The following is a 19038-nucleotide window of genomic DNA, read 5'->3' as shown; positions in this document are numbered from 1 at the left end:
ATTTTAAAAAATACAGGGGGGGGGGGAAGAAGCTATCATCTTCAAAAAAAAAAAAAAATTTAAATGATCAAGTTGTTTTTGTTTTTTTGGGGGGGTACGTCTATAGTTTAATCAAGACATTAAAAAATGAAAATATCCAAAAAAGGTTATTTTGTACTGAAGATCTCTGAAAAAAAAATTCACTTAATTTGATCGAGTAGTTGTTTTTTGTTTTTTGTTTTTTTTACAGCGGAAAAAAAAAAACATGTTTTTATGACAGCACGTTGAAGGCAGATATCTTGAATTTTTTCTTAATTTTTGTTTGGAGTTTAGAAACGCCACGGGGAGATAACTCCATGCAAAGCAAGCGCTGACACTCCTTCACCATCTCTAATACTAGCTTTTCTTCCTAAAAATCGAACCTTTTGCTCGGTATCATAACAAAGTGTTTTGTTTTGTTTTTCGCTGTAAAAAAAAAACAAAAAAACTAATCGATGAAATTAAGTGAATTTTTTTTTCGGAGAACTTCGTTCCATAACGGATACGTACAATATAAATTGTTTTCGATATTTTAATTATTTAATGTTTTGATTAAACTGTACGACGGGTACCTTTGGGTTTGTTTTTTTTACTAAAAAAAGTCATATTTTATTAGTAAGGGACTCTTTTGCGTCGCAATCTTGAATGAAAAGTGCAAACAAGCCCACTAAAATTTAAACTTGTGAGATTAGCCTAGTTGTCATCCTACCGATTTCACACTAATCGCTTTCAATTGTTTAAATGTTGGGGGTTTGTATTACTGTACACATAGATTCGAAAAAGTTGTCAAAAAACAAATATATAACAAATAAATGTTATCAAAGGCAAGATAAGTTACTTTTCTACCAAACTGGATATATTTTTCGTGTTTTTATTCAATGTAACATGTTTATTCAGCTCGAAAACCATACAGTGTTTACCGATGTATTGGAACATTCAAGACGGCGTCTGATTCTCTCTTTAACATGGTAAGTGTTGGAAAAGATGTTATAAATAAAAAAACCGGATAAATTACTGTTAAAAACTCGCTCAATATATGTTACCATGACATAGGTTGACATATATTCGGCGGGTTTTTAATAGTATTTTGTATAGTTTTTTATTTATAACACCTTTTTCCAAACTTACGGTGTTAAAGAGGGTGTGAGACGCCATCTTGAATTTTCGAATACATCGGTAAACACTGTATGTTTTTCGAGCTTTTCGGCGAAGCGAACATTGAAACTTAGAATTGATAAAAAAAAAAATCAGTTGAAACCGTTGTTTTTTGTTTTATTTGAAAACTCCGTTTATCAACTACAAAATCTTGTCCCAATTCTGTAGAAGCGCCGATTTTTCTGTAGTTTTATGTTTTTTAATAAGATTGAATTCTAAATAAGAACTAATTAAAATAAAAAAAACATTTATCATCGATTTTTTTTTTACATTAAAAACAATACATAGCATTTAATAATGCAATATTCTCTTTGATTTCTTGTTCAATTTTAATGAACAGTACAAAGCAAATTGTTGTTTTTATCCCCACTTAAAAAAAATTGTTCCTTTTTTACATTTAAAAATTAGGCGTTTTTTTTTATTGTTTAAAAATTATTAGTAATTTATTTTATTAATTATTAACAATTTTTTTTATACAATTAAACACAATTTTTATAAAATACAAGACGTTAAAAAAAAAAAAAAAAATGGAATCCCAATAAATGAAAATAATCATTTAAATTTTCTGCGAACTTGTTTTTCCGGTCGCCATCTTAAATTTACATTTCCACGCATCAAACTCATCTCGTTTAATTAACTCATCTTATAACCGTTTCTTTGTTAAAAACAGATTGCAAAACAAAAGTAAGTATTAGTATTGGTTTTTACTTTTTTAGTTCTTATTTACTACAAAGGCACGTCCCAACAATTATGTCGGATTTTTTGGCCGACGAAATGGAGGGGAGGCGGTTTAGGCAACTCGAAGCATAAAAACGAAATTCGACATGAAAGGGGGAAAACAATGAAATTGCCACCTTGTGTGGTGACTCCTTCATGACTTTTAGGTAAACGTAGTTGCAACGAATTGTCTCGTTGCTTACAACGTCAACTCGTCCTTGTAATTATAACAAAAAAAAAAAAATAAATAAAACCGTCAATGAAGAAATAGCAGTATCAGAATTTTGGGGGAATTTTTGACACCCCTAACAGAAAACTGCGAATAAAATATAGAAAACTCGTAATTTCTCTTTCTAAAGTGGGTTATTTATTTTCTTTATAGAATATGCTTCCAAAATAAACTATTTAAGTTGTTTAAAAAATAATAGAAATATTATTTTTCATTGTTTAAAAAGTGTTTACAAAGTGCGTGCGTGCGCTCTGGGAGCCATTTTGTTACGTAATGAAATCAATTGATTTTTATGAGATGAATATTTTTCAATTTTTAAACTTTAAAAATCTATCAAAATTTTCCTATTCGTTCAATTGTTACGTTTATTTCAGGGTGAATGTAAAATTTTATGCTCTTTCCGATAAACTGAATATAATATTTTAGACAAACGTTGTTTTATAAATTCCCCCCCCCTCATTTTGAAATGTCTATGAGAATTTTAATAATTAATTTTGGTCGACACGTTTTATATATCACAAATTGAAGATAAAACATGAATAAATAAAATACTCAAATTTAAAACAACAAAAAAATATCACTTATCTGTAAATTTACTGGTAAAGTCCAAAATGTAAATCCTTCTTTTTTCGATAACCACGTGTTTTTTTTTTTTTTACGTGGAAGCTTAATTTTTGTTTAGAATTTTCCAGTCATTATTTTTCGGTCAGTGTATATTTTTATATTTAATTCCTGGTTTCCTTTTTTTCGATATAAAAAAAAAACGAAACCCTATAATGCAGATTTATAGTATAATAAATAAAAAATTCAGGTATTTCTTTAAGATATTAAAAAAAAAAATACATTGCATATCTTCGTCATTTCGTAATCCGTGTAAATCCAAAAATGAAAAATCCCAGTTTTCATGTACGATAGCGTAAAGGCGCCCACATTAAAAAAAAGGACGATGTTATCTCCCTTTATTCATATAGGGTCAATATGAAGCCACCCTCGAAAATTCCTTTAAAAGTACGGCCAAATCTGGTCATTGAAATGTGGCCATAAAGTGGGTGCCCATTTGACGTCACATCATTATAGAAAAGTGACCCCCCACTTTGTGACCATTTGTAAAAATTTTTATCTTGGAAACTACTAGTTTCGTTTGCCGTATATATAAATGGTTATTTCCGTTTTCAGTGCCTCCGAAAACCTTTAAAAGTGGAAAATTTGAAGGAATATAATCCAATATCGAGATTATTAAGGTTCCTGAATTAGTGTTTTTTTTTTTTACACTTATAGGCTTCCGTACATAAGTAAGTGATAATTTTAACATCTGGTGTCTTTACAACTTTCTTGAAAGACACGCGTTGTCACAATATGTGTTGGAAAAATCCTTCCATTTAAAAAATACATGGATTATAATACATAAATATGAATAAATTCTCATACAGGAAGATTAAAAGAAAGCATATCTTACTCATTAACCAGGTAAGTTCTTTATTTTGCCGTTAAAATAAAATATCGTAAGATTCAAGTAATGTTATTGTTCGACAATTCGTGTAATGTTTAGTGAAGAAATTGAAGGAAAAAATAAATAAAATTGTTTATTTCTCTATTAAAGCTTTTATGATATTAAAATTTGGTCTTTGCTCTTTTATTGAAATAAAATTTACGGGTTTATATTATGTTTCCATATTGTTATAATCTGATAGAAAGATAGGTGTCTATTCAAAATGGCGACTCGGCTGAAAATTCCCCGAAAATTCTGATACTGCTAGTGAAGAAACGAACTAAAATGAACTAACAACGAATCAAATATAGAGGTTTTATATATATATATATATATATATATATATATATATATATATATATATATATATATATATATATATCCTAGTCTATCCTAAGCAAATGTTGTCTCATCCAATCAACATGGGTGGACAACAAACCGACACTATAAAGTCACTTGATCAAGCTGTTGTCAATTTTTTGCTTGAACGACCGTCACAATGAATTTCATCATTTCACCCCTTCACATTGAGTTCTGGTAAGTAAAAATATTACTATACATTCCCATAGAAAAAAAAGTTGTTTTTTGTTTTTATAAAATATGAGGTAGAGGAAAAAAGAAGGAAATTCATAATTTTTTAATCGCAGTTGTTATAGGTTTACCTGAAATCTTCACCAGAATTTTCTGGTTCTTTTTATACCCCTAATACATTGGATCCATCCAGATGCCTTGGCCTGCAAATTTGATAGTACCATTCTTACTCCTCAGGGGATGTATCTACTAAACCCACGTTAATAATAATAATTCCAAATTGGATTCATTAGAGAATTGGGAGTTAGACAATTTATGCCATTCAAGCTTCTATAAGTCAAGGCGCAGTGGATAGCAGATAATATGGATAGTAGACCAAAATAGTCCAATTTTCCTCTTCCTATAATCTTATATAGACGGGTTTTAATTATCTTAATTACCCTTTCCCCTGTACTTCCATACCAAGCTTTATAAAACGGGAATGGTACAATGTTTAAGATGATAAGAACCAAACTTATTGAACTCATCAGTGATCAGCCCCTTATCAATTAGTTTAGCTGCAGAAATTAAGGTACTTGCATTGTCCGAGTAAAGGTGAGAAGGGATTCCATTCACATTTGTGAAGCGAATAAAGGCCTGTATAAATGAAGATACTCTCATCAGGGAATAGTTGTTGTATTATGTGGCCTGTATTAGTATGCAGTTAGCGATTACATGGAGGGAAGAGAGAGACATGCGTGAGCATAACAGAAGCTTTATTAACACTAAAGAAGGAGTATTAGTTTTTGCTACTACGATATGCCACGTGATTGTGTGGTGGAAGGCTGAAGGCAATGGTGATGGTGGGAGTAATCCCAATCAAGGGGAGATAACTTGTGTTACTTGATGTATACAACAGTAGTCCTACATGAACATTTCTGATAGTCTTGCAGGTAAAAATGAGAATATACATTTTATAGTCCTTCCCCTCTCCCTTAACTCAGAGGTGACTGGTGTAATCCACACCATTATGGAGATATGGCCTAACAGGTTTGTTGCATTCGGTCTCAAAAAGCTAGCGGCTTTATATTTTGTACACCTGGCATAAGTACTCACTATTTTGTATACAGCCTGTTTGACCTGTGGTATCCAATAACCAACTAGCCTTATTTCATTTAAGGTTGTTGCAAAGCATAAATGTTGCTTTCTTTTGTGGTAGTCCTTTATTATTAAGCTTTTTATATGGTGTTGCTTTCCTAAAAAAATGACATTCTGAACCTCATATGTATGATATTCCGATCCACCTATTCTTTCCCTCGAACGAATGATATTGGAGGAATCTAGGAAGAGGTTTAGGTTTTTCACCAGTTTTGGTTGACTCTCGCTTTCAGAATCAAACAAAAACTAATTCTTATTCAAAAGAGTCCCTGTACATTATTTTTATCAAAATTTTTTTCAATTGCCAAAAGGCAATTGCCCACATTACTCTTCAACATCTTGTTGACAAAGTAAAAATTAAAATACTAATAATTACTAACCTGCTAAAGCTGAAGAATCATTCTACAGAGACGACAGAGTGACATCTATCTTTATTCTTCATAAACAAATTTTATGAGGGATGAACCCATTTTTTTCTGTTCCACTGAAAGGCAACCAAATTTAATTTTGTTCCTCTGAATCTCCTCTTGCTTTATCCATCCAGGGCCTTGAGAAAGGTTTTGCTGAATTTTTTTAAGGTTAGTCCTATTATGATATAGTCAGCTGGGTGCTCCTTAGTTAGCACATATTGGAAACTCAGTTCCAACTTCAACTCTGAACTGATCATTGTGGGCATTTGAGCTTTCTTGCAACTTATTGCATGCAAAGATGTTTTTTGTTATTATTTATATGACCAATATACTAGCCAGTACAACTTGAGTGTGTGTAACGACATATATTTTTTTCTGTTAGAGAGTTTCTTAAGGGTTCCTCTAAGGCAGGAAAACATTTAAATGCAAGGAATATCTGTAAAGTCTCCAAATTGGGAAGAAATTTACCTTGTAAGGGTGTTACTTTAGCTTTAGCAAACACCAGCGCAGACTGCTCAGCCTGCACAGCATATGATGAAAAATTGTATGCAATTTGGAGGCATCACAAAATAATAACCAATTTATTGACTTATTCTCATTTAGGACTTTCCTTGGAAACGATACAGAGTCCAACCTGGTTAAAGCTTTCACTAGCGCTTTCCAACTTTCTTTCGATTCCTCCAGAAGTTCCCCATCGCAATCCAACTTTAGCCTCCAAAGTACTACTATCAGCATTCTGCTACTCACTGTAACTGGAAGGCAAAAATTGTAGGGGATCAAACATGTTGGAAGCCTCTGACAGCATCTTTCTTTTTGGTGATTTGGTTACATCGCATTCATGTCGACAGATCTCTATAGTTCCATGTTAGGGCTTGTACAGATATCCCAAAACCTTTTCCAATCCAGAATCAAACCCTATCCGGGTTTTATCTGCTTCCATCTTTTTACGAAATACTGCACTGTTGGAGTTGCAGGATTGTATCTCAAAGTTACCCTCCTGCAACTACTCCTTCATTGTTGCTTTTAATGGACACAAAGTGTAAACATCATTTCCTGTTTTCCACAGATTTCCCACATAAAAGTGCGACCTGACGGCCTGGGATCATTTATGAGAGAAACTTTTCCAAATGTTATTTCAAAACATAATTCAATATAAAGGGACTTGCATTGAAACTAAATAAGATGGTAGAGTATCTGTAGCAATGCAAGTTGCCACCATTTTTTTTTAGAAAGAAACAGAAGCGATTGTTATTCTTGTTCAGCTCTAGAAAAATCATAAGGAATGTGAAATGTTCGTAGTTTAGGACAACAAACTTAAAGAAATAAAAAAAAAGAATTTGCCTTTGCAAGCCAACAACTGCCCGGTTTGAGATCACCACTGATACCAACCTTCGTCTGTCTGCCTCTTGCCGATCTAACCTGTCAACTCCTTTTATACGTATCTCCCACGTGATTTCATGCTATTTTGCATGACTTCCACCAGAGCAAACCTTTTAAAACTATGGGCACCATCTTGATTTCTCTCTCTCTTTCGCCTAACCTCGCCCGACGCACACACGGTAAGAGCTATTCGTTTGATCTGTTTTTCCCTTTCTTTTTCTCCTTTCCTTCTGCTAACTTTAAATAACAGAATGCTTTCCATATGTCGGTTAATAAGACATATTTGTTGTGAAGCGAATTAGCAGCTCCAACATGTCTCCCATTTGGTTTACTCATGGATTGGCCACCTCATTAAGCTGAAATACTGAATTTGCCCTCTTGTAGGCACAATTGAATACAGATCTCACCATCGTGATTGGCTCATCAGCAAGATTGAGTAACGGTCTATGGGAAATCCAAATGTAATTTTTAAAGCTTTTCTCGAGTTACAGTTATTTCCTATATAATTCCTTCATCTTCCTGTTGTCTGAAGACATCCAGATATTGATCATAGAGACTGTTCTTCTCCAGATCTTTAATTTCCCTTTCTAGGATCCTAAAAGATAGATTATGCTCAGAAGATACCATTTCCACTTTGTCTTCATATCATGACAATTGTACATGTTATTTGACATTCCTTTATGTTATAGTGTCGCTATACTTTTTTATTCTCTCCTCATCCAAGGTGGAGAATTCTTCAGTGATAGGCAACCCTAGTACACTAAACAGCCTCTCTAATTTTCTGTGAAAATTTCCCTCTTCAAACCAAGTTTTCAGGGGGTCTGGGTAGCTCTATTTCGGATCAGGACAAAATTGATTTTTTACTTTGAAATTGGAGATGTTTTCCCCAACAAGGATGTATAATAAATCTTTGCACCCCCCTTTCCTTTCTTTCTTTTTTATACATGATTTTCATACATGAAACAACAGCTGTTGCCAAAGGGTATAAGTCTTCTTGGAGTGGGAAAAGCGGTTCTATCCATGCTGGCAACTATTCAAAATAATTCCAGAAATTGAATAGTATCAATTCCCATTAGCTCCAAAATGTTAATAAAACTGTCTGTGGAATTGTATTTGGTTGTGAATCGATGTCTCCTTAGATTTTAAGTATCTATGGAAGTCCTTACTTAAAAGAATTTGAAGAGTGTGGATTTTCCCAGGAACAAGACCCAAGTCTATAGAAGTTTCTGTAAAAGACCTTCTTCCTGAGCCTAAAAACGCTTTCACTTCTAATACATTTTCATTTACTGTTGAAATTTTAGGACCGATATGTCTAAGTAGGTCCTTTGGCTTTCGATGTCCAGGGGAAAATTAATTTCTATTTGTTTATTTTCCTTTCCTACCACTGTGCTTACTACTGGCGACATAAAGCTGTATTGGTAATCATAAGTTTGTAAATAAGTATTTACATGCAATTTATCTAAAACACAGCCACAGTTCCTTGCATATGGTAATCTGGGTTGCATAAGAAGTATAGTAGGGACAATTTTGAGAGGAATTCTCATGCTTTTTACAAAATTAAATTTTTTGAGGTTTTGATTCTACCTTAGCATTGAAAGCCCTCAGAGATGAATGGGATTCATTTTCATTGCCTTTCCTGTGTCTTAGAGTGGGGTCTTAGCTTGACCACAGTGTTTTGTTCGAGTTTACTAATAATTAGAAATCATTTGTTAATTCCTGGTGCCTTTAACATGATTACTGATAAAGTTGTGTAGGTTTTTCCCAAGAAATCTTGATTAGTTCACCCTTTATGTCAGATGGTAATTTCGCGGACAACACCTAAGAAATAATTATTCCATCTGTTAACATGTCATCATCCAAATCACAGTTGTAGCAGGCTCAAAGTTCCCAGACATCGACCTGGGTTTCCACAAAGTTCTTAAACCCCATTAAATCTTTTGGATTCCCAAAGTAAAAATCTAACATCCTTCGAATGATTTCTCCTCGTATCTCTTCCTCATCCATGTATTGGTCCTTCAGCAATTTTTGAACCATTGAATAGATGTCTTTAGTTACTGAAATGTAACTAATAAGTTTAACAGTTAGGAAAGTTAGGAAACACTTAAAAAGATACAACTTTCCTGTCGCAAACGGTATTATGCAGTATAATGAAAGAAGATTAAAATAATTCTAATGATTCAGATTCTTCCTCGGTAGAGAGTTGTGCTTCCATACTCAGTGACACACCTTTAGTTCTTCTAGTCATCCTTCTTTATTCTTTTCAAAAGAAGAGAACATATTTAAAGGCAAATGTCTCTCTTCCGAACATTCTTCAGTCGACCTTATTTTTCTTTGAAGGAGGAATAGTCTTCTCTCTGATTCCATTCTGGTAACAGAGTCGTCCATTTGTTTTTTTTTGTTTGTTTTGATTTTTCTTTTTGCAATTCATTGCAAAGTGTTGGAGTACTGCTGTCAAAATATGCAGGGATTAAACAGACCACAAAAACTCGAACTCGATGTGAAAGGAAAAAACAATAAATCGCCGCCTTTTGTGGTAACTCCTTCACAAATTTTGAATAAACTTATCTGAGAATTGCAACGAATTGTTTACAACAACTCCTTCTTGTAATTTGTAGAGTTGAATGTAATAATCAAAGCAGAAAGCGTCTGCATGTGTGTGTGTATTGTGCGGTTATACAACTTACCTTCAGATGGGATCTGAGAGAGAGAAAGAAATTAAAGATGGCAGCCATAGATTTATAAAGTGTAGTATCGGGGAATCTCAGGAAATTTCATTTTCCACTGCACACTTATGCAAATGGAATGGGGTCAGATTTCTAATAAAATGCCTGTTTACAGAGGTGATGGGGAGAACACGTGCTGGAAGTTGAGAGAGAAAGTTGACAGTGATGAATTCTAGCTGAACTTTTGTTTTTTGTATTTATTTTATTTGTTTTGCTGTTTACCAGCCCATTTAACTACATAATTGTAACAAAAAGGTAAAATCGTGAGTGTTTTTATAATCTCCTAGTTTATCCTATGCAGATGAAGTCTCATCCAATCAAAATGGGTGAACAAAAACCAACATTTTAAAGTCAGTTGATCAAGCATTTATTATCAAGCCTTGAATGACCGCCACACTGAATTCCATCATTTCACCCATTCACATTGTGTTCTGGTAAGTAAAAAATTACTACAATATATATATATATATATATATATATATATATATATATATATATATATATATATATATGTGTGTGTGTGTGTGTGTCTTTATTCATGTATTGTCTACTGGTATAAAATGTTCTTCTAATGACTGTTTAATTTTTGGGGGAAAAAAAAACCTCGTGCAGGGAAACAATGAAGATTGTTGCGTTTTGGGGAGAAGTTTGTTGATGCGAAATAAAGCTAAAATAAATCTGTACAAATTGTCAGCAAACGGACAATCTCAAGAAAATTAAGTTTGCCTCTTTCATCATCTGACTACTAATTATTTGTTTCTTATTTATTAATATTCATTTCTTGTGTAATATGTCCATTTACTTCAGTCTGCCTGCTTGCTCGAACTCTTCAAAAATCTTTCCCGTAATCCAAACACGTGATCATCTTTCATGTAATATGATCAACACTTGCTTCTACTTTATTTATCTAAGGTGCTAACCCTGGACATTCCCTTACGTCAGTCATGCTAGATGCACTGGGTCTGTTACTGTTTGGTGTTACGTTGTCTTGATATGTACTTAATGTTACACTCGACAAAATTCATAGTAGTTAACTTAATTTATACTTACTGGTGTAGGGTCATAATGCATAATTAAGTTGCTCTCCTTGTAGTTTTAAATAAACCCTCCATTTTTTAAATAAGAAAAATGCTGGCAGGAATGTAAAATTTGTGCCAGGGATAAAATCTGAGGTAAAAAAAGAGAAAATCTTCAGGAAATCATATATGTACATCTTTTTTATGAAAGGTGAGATAGATATTTTATATATACAGATAACAGTTACAATAATCTCAACAATTGTAATAGAATGGTGTAGGTTTATATGTATATTTCAGCAATATTCTCAACAATTATAAAAGAATAGGTTTATATGTATATCTTTTTAGAAGTCATATTATCCAACGCATTTGTTTAAAAAGGACAAAATCGAGATTATATTTGAATACAGATTACAATATTCTTTGCACTTAAAATCAATTAGTTAATTGTAATGGTAATGTTTTAACTTACAGAACCTGTAGTAATTTCACTGGTATTTTTTAACTATATTCAATTTATACAAATTTATCCACTGTGGATTATTTTTCTCATCTTTTTTAGTTGTTGACTACTATTCATCTGGCCTTCGTCAGGTGGTAACCGTGACAGATAGGAACTTTGAATCTTCTAACTGCATTCTCAGCAAGATGGTGAGATGACAGCAACTACGGATGGCAGTGATTGCTGAGAATGCAGTTAGGAGATTCAAAGTTCTTATCCTTCGCAGTTACCACCTGACGAAGGCCAGAGGAATAGTTGGCCGAAACATCATGAAACAACAACTAATAAAGATGAGAATAATAGTTCGCAATAAATAAATTTGTATAAGTAATGCTCGTCTCAATAATGAATTCCAATTAAAATAATATATATACCATTCGGTACGGACCTGACCATGGAAGATCAGATAATAAGTAAAAGTGGATTTATAAGATCAAAAAATTCAACCTTGATCGCCCTTTGGGGCCCGTGGCGCAGTTGATAGAGACATTGAATCTCTATGGTTTCTAGATGAGCATTGTCTGAAGATAGCGGTTTCAATCCTACCCAAAGCCAGCCAGAGGCTTACTTAGCCAAAACGTGGTGAGATGACAACAACTATGGATGGCAGTGATTGCTGAGAATGCAGTTAGGAGATTCGAAGTTCATATCCATCGCGGTTACCACGTGACAAAGGCCAGAGGAATAGTTGGCCAAAACGTCGTGAAACAACAACTAATAAAGATGAGAATAATAGTCCGCAATGGATAAATTTGTATAAGTAATGCTCATCTCAATAATGAATTCTAATTAAAATAATATACATTCAATTTGAATACAAGTTTGCATATTCACTAGTTTCAAGTTTGTCTTAGTAGTATAAACATAATGTACAGTCTAAGAAAGGAAGAAGCAGTCTATTATCTATTAATATAAAAGACAAAATGGCTGCATGCATTTTTGTATGTCCCTAGATCATAATATCTACGATTTGTGAAGGGACGTCCTCTCTACATTTATTTTGAACGACTTTTATAAAATTTTCCCTATTCAGTTCTGTCGAATGTTTGTTGGTGTTTTTCGTATAAAAGTGACTGAATTGAAATAAGAGCCATTTGCTGGTCTTCATGGCCAGCACATCTTGAAAGGCAATCAGCTTTGATCACTGTGGAGAATATAAGACAATTGCTATTCATTTAGACACTGCCAGAGCCCCGCCCTCTTGTGAGGAGCTGGAAGCTGAAAGCTTAATTGGCTTACAGCCAAACTTAAGTGTGTGATTTCTTTTCTTCACCTTCCTGAACTCATTCACTTTCTGCGCATCAACTATTTCATCGCTAAATTAGAATGCTTTTCAGTCCTTTCTCTTCACGGTTAAGCAGTAAAATGTCACGTTTATCTTTCACTTTCTTTTTCACTTTTGCGTCAAGGCTTTGGGCTCGAGCCTTCCTACCTGCTACCACTTTTTTCTCAACGCACACTTCCAAATACCCGGGCAACACTGGGCACCCCCACTAGCCTATATGTATAAGGGGCAAAATGGGTGTGCACGTTTATGTATGTTCGTGAAAGACTTTACGTCAGGGTTCTTGTGTTGGTTAGATTCCAAGAGAAGTATCCTTATACTTCCTAGATTATAATATCTCAAATTCACAAATGAACATCGTCTCATCTTTTTTTTTTGATCAAGTTTACAAAAATTCCCATCGTGTCAACTGTTTGTCTTTTTTGTATGAATAAAGCAAAACTAATTGAAAGTTGGCGCTAACTCCCGGCCTTCACCTGAATAGTATATGTTTTGTAATTGGTCCTTGGTCAATGTAGAGGAAGCCATTCATACTGAGACAATTACTATTTATTTGGATACTGCCAGAGTTCCCCCAAAAGGGGGCGCTGGTTTTCCCCTACATTAAAAACGATGCTGTCGTGAGGTAACAAATAAAACGGCAGAAAGCGGGAACTTAACTGACCTCCAGTCAGATTTTAAAAACAACGTTCATTTCTGCACGTGCGCGATTCTCTGCATGTGCGTGATTCTTAAGTTATTTACCAACTCATTGATTGATTTCCCTCTCTACTATGGCATATTCATTAGCAATAATCCTATATTTTCGAGTTCGATCCCGCATCTCTCTCTATCTTTTTAAAAAATTTTTTCTTTCGTCTTTGTGCCAATATCCTGAGCAAAAGTTAATTATCAACTCTTTTTTTTTTTCACATTCTTTTCCTGCTGTGTCGTACAGGTTCGAGCCTGCCTGCCTGCTTACAATCATTTTTTGGTCAACACATGCCTCCAAATATCCAAGCAATGCCAGGCACCCCCACTAATATAGATTAAATCTTTTATTCTTCAAAACTTACTTGATGACTATTTTCCTAGTAAAGAAAATACAAGGATCAATTTTCATTTTTTTGTTTGCATAATTTAAGTAAAAATTAATGTTTTAAGTGTAATCTTTGGATAGAAATTTTACTTTCAACCTTTATTGAACATAGTTGAGATGCTGTTAGTGTCGAATGCAAGTACATCACATGATGAAGATGTGACGATTATATCTTTTTAACATTAAGCCGTTTAATAACAAAATAGTATAAGAATATTTTAATTTTTTTTACTTCATTTCATGCATATCAGTTAATTTTAACCTAAAATTTATATAATTTTTTTTTTTTGTTTTGTTCACAGGTAAAATTTGCAGTGGAGAATAAACTCAATTTACATTAAAAATATTTTCTGCTGAACTGAGTTGATCAGTTCTGTACCATTAAAGGATATTCATGAATCAACTGGAGTACATATGTTGATGAACACATAATTATAGAAAAATAACTTGTCGGAAAAATGTGCTGTACTTTAATTTAAAAAGACATTTGTAGAGATTGAAACCAAATGTTATTTCTGTGAAATTCTTAGTTTATGGTTTTTGGTGAGAAGTTTTATAAGAGATAAACACTAATGAGAAAACTTCTCTTTTTTAAATGTTTGCAAATTACTTTTTTGCTATAAAACAAAGTCTTTGAAGGAGCCTATTTGGAGAATTCTTAAATGCACACTCGACAAAAACACATAGTTGTGAAGTGTGTGGTAAAGCATTTTCAACCAGTTTTCATGTTAAAGTTTACTTACAAAGAGTGAAGAGAACCTTATTCTTGTGAAGCTTAGAATCTTCAGTATGTGTTAGTGTTTTAACCAGAAACAACCGAAAAATATCATGTAAATAAATGACTCAACTGTTTTGCAAAATATTTAAATAAAAGAGAATCTTAGTTGTTCAGAAGAGTGTAGTAAATATTTTCAAGTTTTTCCCTTTAAAACTGATATGAAAACGGTGAATCATAAAATGTCAACTCTTACTGGAAAAAACAGTCAAGTTTCTGAAGTGTGTACAGAAGAATCTTCAAACGATTGTACACCTACAAAAAATCCTTATTCTTGTAAAATATGCTGCAAAGCATTTTCAAACAATGTTAATGCTAAGGCACACATAAGAACACACACTGGAGAGAAACTTTATTCCTGTGAAGTATGCGACAAAACATTTAGAAAACAAAACTATCTTACAATACATATTCGAACACACACTGATGAAAAACCTTATTCTTGTGACGTGTGTGGCAAAGCATTTCCAACAAAATCTAATGTTGCAAAACACATGCGAACACACACTGGAGAGAAACCTTTCTATTGTGACATGTGTGATAAATCTTTTGCGACCAATGCTGAGGTAAAAACACACATAAGACGAACACACACTGGAGAAAAACCTTATTCTTGTGAAGTTTGTGGCAAAGCATTTACCCACCAATATAGTGCTTTAATACATATTCGTAGACACATTGGCGAGAAACCATATCCATGTAAAGTTTGTGATAAGAAATTTGCAACCAATGCTGAGTTAAAGTCACACATGAGAACACATACTGGAGAGAAACTTTTTATTTGCAAAGTGTGTGGCAAAAAGTTTGCAAATCAATTTAAGGAAACAATACACATGCGGACACACACTGGAGAGAAACCTTATTCATGTAACATTTGTGATAAAAGATTTGTAACTAATGTTGCGGTAAAATCGCACATGAGAACACACACTGGAGAGAAAAAATTTTCTTGTAAAGTGTGCGGTAAAGCATTCACACACAATCAATATGTTTCGATACACATGAGAACACACACTAAAGAGAAACCCTTTTCTTGTGAAGTGTGTGGCAAAGCATTTACACAACAATCTAATGCTGCACGACACATGAGAACACACACTGGAATGATATATTTTTTTGATAAATCTGACATAAAGCATTTGGAACCAATGTTGAGGTAAAATCAGCCATTAGAACACACACTGAAGTGTGTAATGTTGTCTGAGAACTACAGTGTTTACACTCAGGACCCATAGAACATACTAGACTACGCGTGACCTATTGGATCATTATGTTATATTAGCTATGGAATTCATGCATGAGTGTGACACTTGTGACATAAAGAAAATGTTTGTTTTTTGACATAACAGAAACATTTCTATGAAAGTATATTAAAATGAAAAATCACAAACGGATCACTCAAACATGAAAAAAAATCCTCCCTATTCGTGTAAAGTTACCTATTTTTCCAAATAATCGTTCAAAAATCGAAAATTAAACATGATTTTCCTACAAATCAAATGCTTACAAAAGTCATTTAGCAGCAAAAACGCATATAAACCTACTAATGAGAAGTATAAAAATGAAAAACCCATATTGGAATCCTTCAACCTAAAGTTATAGAAACTTAAAATCTAAAAAAATTAATTAATAAAACATGAAGCAAAAAATAAAACTTAAATGAATAAAATAAAAAAAACTAATATTGAAACAGATTAGTAAATGTGTCAACAAATTCACCGTTCTCACACAACTATTTTGTATCTAGAAATGTAAACAAAAAATAAAAAAGAAGGAAGGAAGGAAAAGAGACGGATAGAGAGTAGTAGTAGTAGTCTTTGCTTTACTACAATTGTTCTTTTGTTTGTCAACGGGTAAAAGTTGTTTAGTTGTAAGAAAATGGCAACAGTATAGTTGTAATAAAGAATAATTGCAAAACACTCCCACTCTTCCCATGTTAAATTATAATTTCAAAATGATAACGTAAATATTTCAGTGTGCAGGTCAAAATCTGCAAAAGAAGCGATTTGTGTTTATTTGTTTACGTTGTAATGGGTTAATGTTTAAGCGCGCATGTGCAACCGGATGTCGTAAACTGGAAAGTGGGTTACATCACTCGTTACAAGGTCATTTGAGTTTTATAATTATATAGATTGTAGTCTCAGTCACAAAGGGGGACGAAGAATAGAAAAGAGGAACGAACTTTAACTTGCTATTTCATGTTTTATTCGTGTGATGTTTGTGGAAAATCAAAATAAAGCTAGAAATTACATTTATGGACACAGAATTTAAAATTATTATCCAAATGTTTTGTTTATTTCTTAATGACAACTTTTAGGCAACACACAATCCTTTGGCCATCTATAAATATTGAAGATCCAAACTTGCAACAAGAACTTACACTTATAACAAAAACTGTTGGAAATATGTCATACATTGTTTGCTACAGGTTAGCAATACATACATACAAGTAAACCTAGAGCCACACTCTGTCCTCAAATTTACATACAAATCAAACAAATAACAAAATACAATTTCTTGACGTATTAGTAGATTCAAGCAATCCCACTATATACATAACTTCAACATACAAAAAACGTACCAACAATTATGCAATACTGTTAAATTACCATGGCGACTGCCCAGAAAAATATTAAACTTCCGTTATAAAAAAATTGATTCACTTCTCATAAAATATAGCATCCACTTGGCAAATATTGTACAAAGAACTAACAAACATAAAACAAAAACCTAATAAACAATAATTTTCCCAATAAAATTGTTGAAAAGCACATAAAACTCTAAACTCACTCCACAGTAAAAACATAAACCGTAACCCTAACAACACGATACCATCAAAGTAAACTATAAAAACCAACTACACACTAACTATAAAACAGATGAAAATAACAAACCTAATTAAAAAATACACCAGACCCACTGACCAGAACAAAAAGATCAAATTAATAATATACTAAATTTAAAAGCTATAATATAATGATTAAAAACAATAACAATACTAACACTACACTAAACCAAACTAATGTAGTGTATGAATTTTTCTTCCTTCAAAGAATGTCTCCAAACCCACTCTAAAAACTAATATAACGCATATGTAGGCCACACCACAACAACAGTCTAGTGATGACTAACCTATCATTTCGCTGACAATAGCACCATAAAACAACACCTAACATCCCACGATAAAAATCTACAGATGCTGGACATTAGAAATATCTTTACTAACAATACTAAAATTCGATACCTTAACAATTTAAAAGCTATAAACATAACATGTAAATTCATCTAGAACCTCGTATAGTAATGGTTAACGAACTCGGTTATAGTACATATGGTCTGAAGTATAATAATTACTACGTGCACGAAAGTAAGTAGTAATTAATGTATTCATGCATGTAGTAATTATTAATTAATAATTAATAAAAGATATTTAAATAAAATAAAAAAGTAAATATGTCCTAAAATATGGGCGAAGAAAAATGTAAACAAAGGGCAAATAACTCCTTTCTTATAAAAAAAAACGCTCAGGGAGCGGAAAAAAAAGAAAGAAATTAATCGCTAATAAAAAAATAAACAAAAATTCAATAATATATATATATATATTTATATATGCAAACTTTGCTTTCGTATAGGCTTTATCGCCTAAAGAGGTCTCTAATTACTAGTAACTAGCTGACCGAAACATGCTCAATGGTGTATAGCAACATAGTACTGCTTATGTAAAAACAAATAGAAAGTATATATATATATATATATATATATATATATATATATATATATATATGAAACAGTAATCTATGAACACGTGTTTTGCGGTACCACCGCTCGCCAGTGTAGCTTGACTGATATAGGATTCAAACTTCACAATTGCCAATGAAAATTAAGATTCCTAGAAATCATACTTCAAAAAACACAGCCCCCTTTTTAACCGGATCTCATTTAGCACCGGGGAAAATATACGGGTTTATATTACTGTACACATACATTCAAAAAAGTTGTCAAAAAACAAATATATAACAAATAAATGTTATCAAAGGCAAGATAAGTTACTTTTCTACCAAACTGGATATAATTTTCGTGTTTTTATTCAATTTAACATGTTTATTCAGCTCGAAAAGCATACAGTGTTTACCAATGTATTGGAAAATTCAAGATGGCGGCCGATTCTCCCTTTAACACGGTAAGTTCAAGAAAAGGTGTTATAAATAATAAACTAGACAAAATACTATTAAAAACCACCGAATATATGTCAAGTAATGTCACGGTAACATATATTGAGCGAATTTCTAACAGTATTTTGTCTAGTTTATTATTTATTACACCTTTTTCCAAACTTACCGTGTTAAAGAGAGAATCGGCCGCCATCTTGAATTTTCCAATACATCGGTAAACACTATGCTTTTCGAGCTGAATAAACATGTTAAATTGAATAAAAACACGAAAATTATATCCAGTTTGGTAGAAAAGTAACTTATCTTGCCTTTGATAACATTTATTTGTTATATATTTGTTTTTTGACAACTTTTTCGAATCTATGTGTACAGAAATACAAACCGAAATATACTAATTGTACTTAATCACTACCAAGAA

At 32.6% G+C, this 19038-nt stretch overlaps 1 protein-coding gene across 3 annotated transcripts; it reads left to right on the top strand.

Moving 5' to 3' along the window:
* The first annotated feature begins 1762 nt into the window (after window positions 1-1762).
* On the top strand, window positions 1763-18442 carry LOC145269580 (uncharacterized). 3 transcript variants are annotated; one of them, XM_080125326.1, is made up of 3 exons: window positions 1764-1857; window positions 10091-10223; window positions 13976-18442. In XM_080125326.1, exon 3 carries the CDS (start codon window positions 14610-14612, stop codon window positions 15606-15608), a length of 999 nt encoding a protein of 332 aa, XP_079981452.1. In that variant the 5' UTR covers window positions 1764-1857; window positions 10091-10223; window positions 13976-14609; the 3' UTR covers window positions 15609-18442. The 3 variants fall into 3 exon arrangements, with proteins under 3 accessions (XP_079981450.1, XP_079981452.1, XP_079981451.1); XM_080125325.1 differs by having other exon boundaries at window positions 10077-10223; XM_080125324.1 differs by lacking the exon at window positions 10091-10223 and having other exon boundaries at window positions 1763-1857.
* Window positions 18443-19038: the final 596 nt, after the last annotated feature.

The sequence above is a fragment of the Euprymna scolopes genome, chromosome 45 (assembly GCF_053919585.1).
Source record: "Euprymna scolopes isolate OS-2025 chromosome 45, ASM5391958v1, whole genome shotgun sequence".
Taxonomy (NCBI): domain Eukaryota; kingdom Metazoa; phylum Mollusca; class Cephalopoda; order Sepiida; family Sepiolidae; genus Euprymna; species Euprymna scolopes.
This window is presented reverse-complemented; position numbering and strand designations above follow the sequence as displayed.

Bases quoted from the DNA above. Each gene is read 5' to 3' on its own strand.
- LOC145269580 (XM_080125324.1), top strand. From the start codon at position 14,610: ATGAAAACGGTGAATCATAAAATGTCAACTCTTACTGGAAAAAACAGT.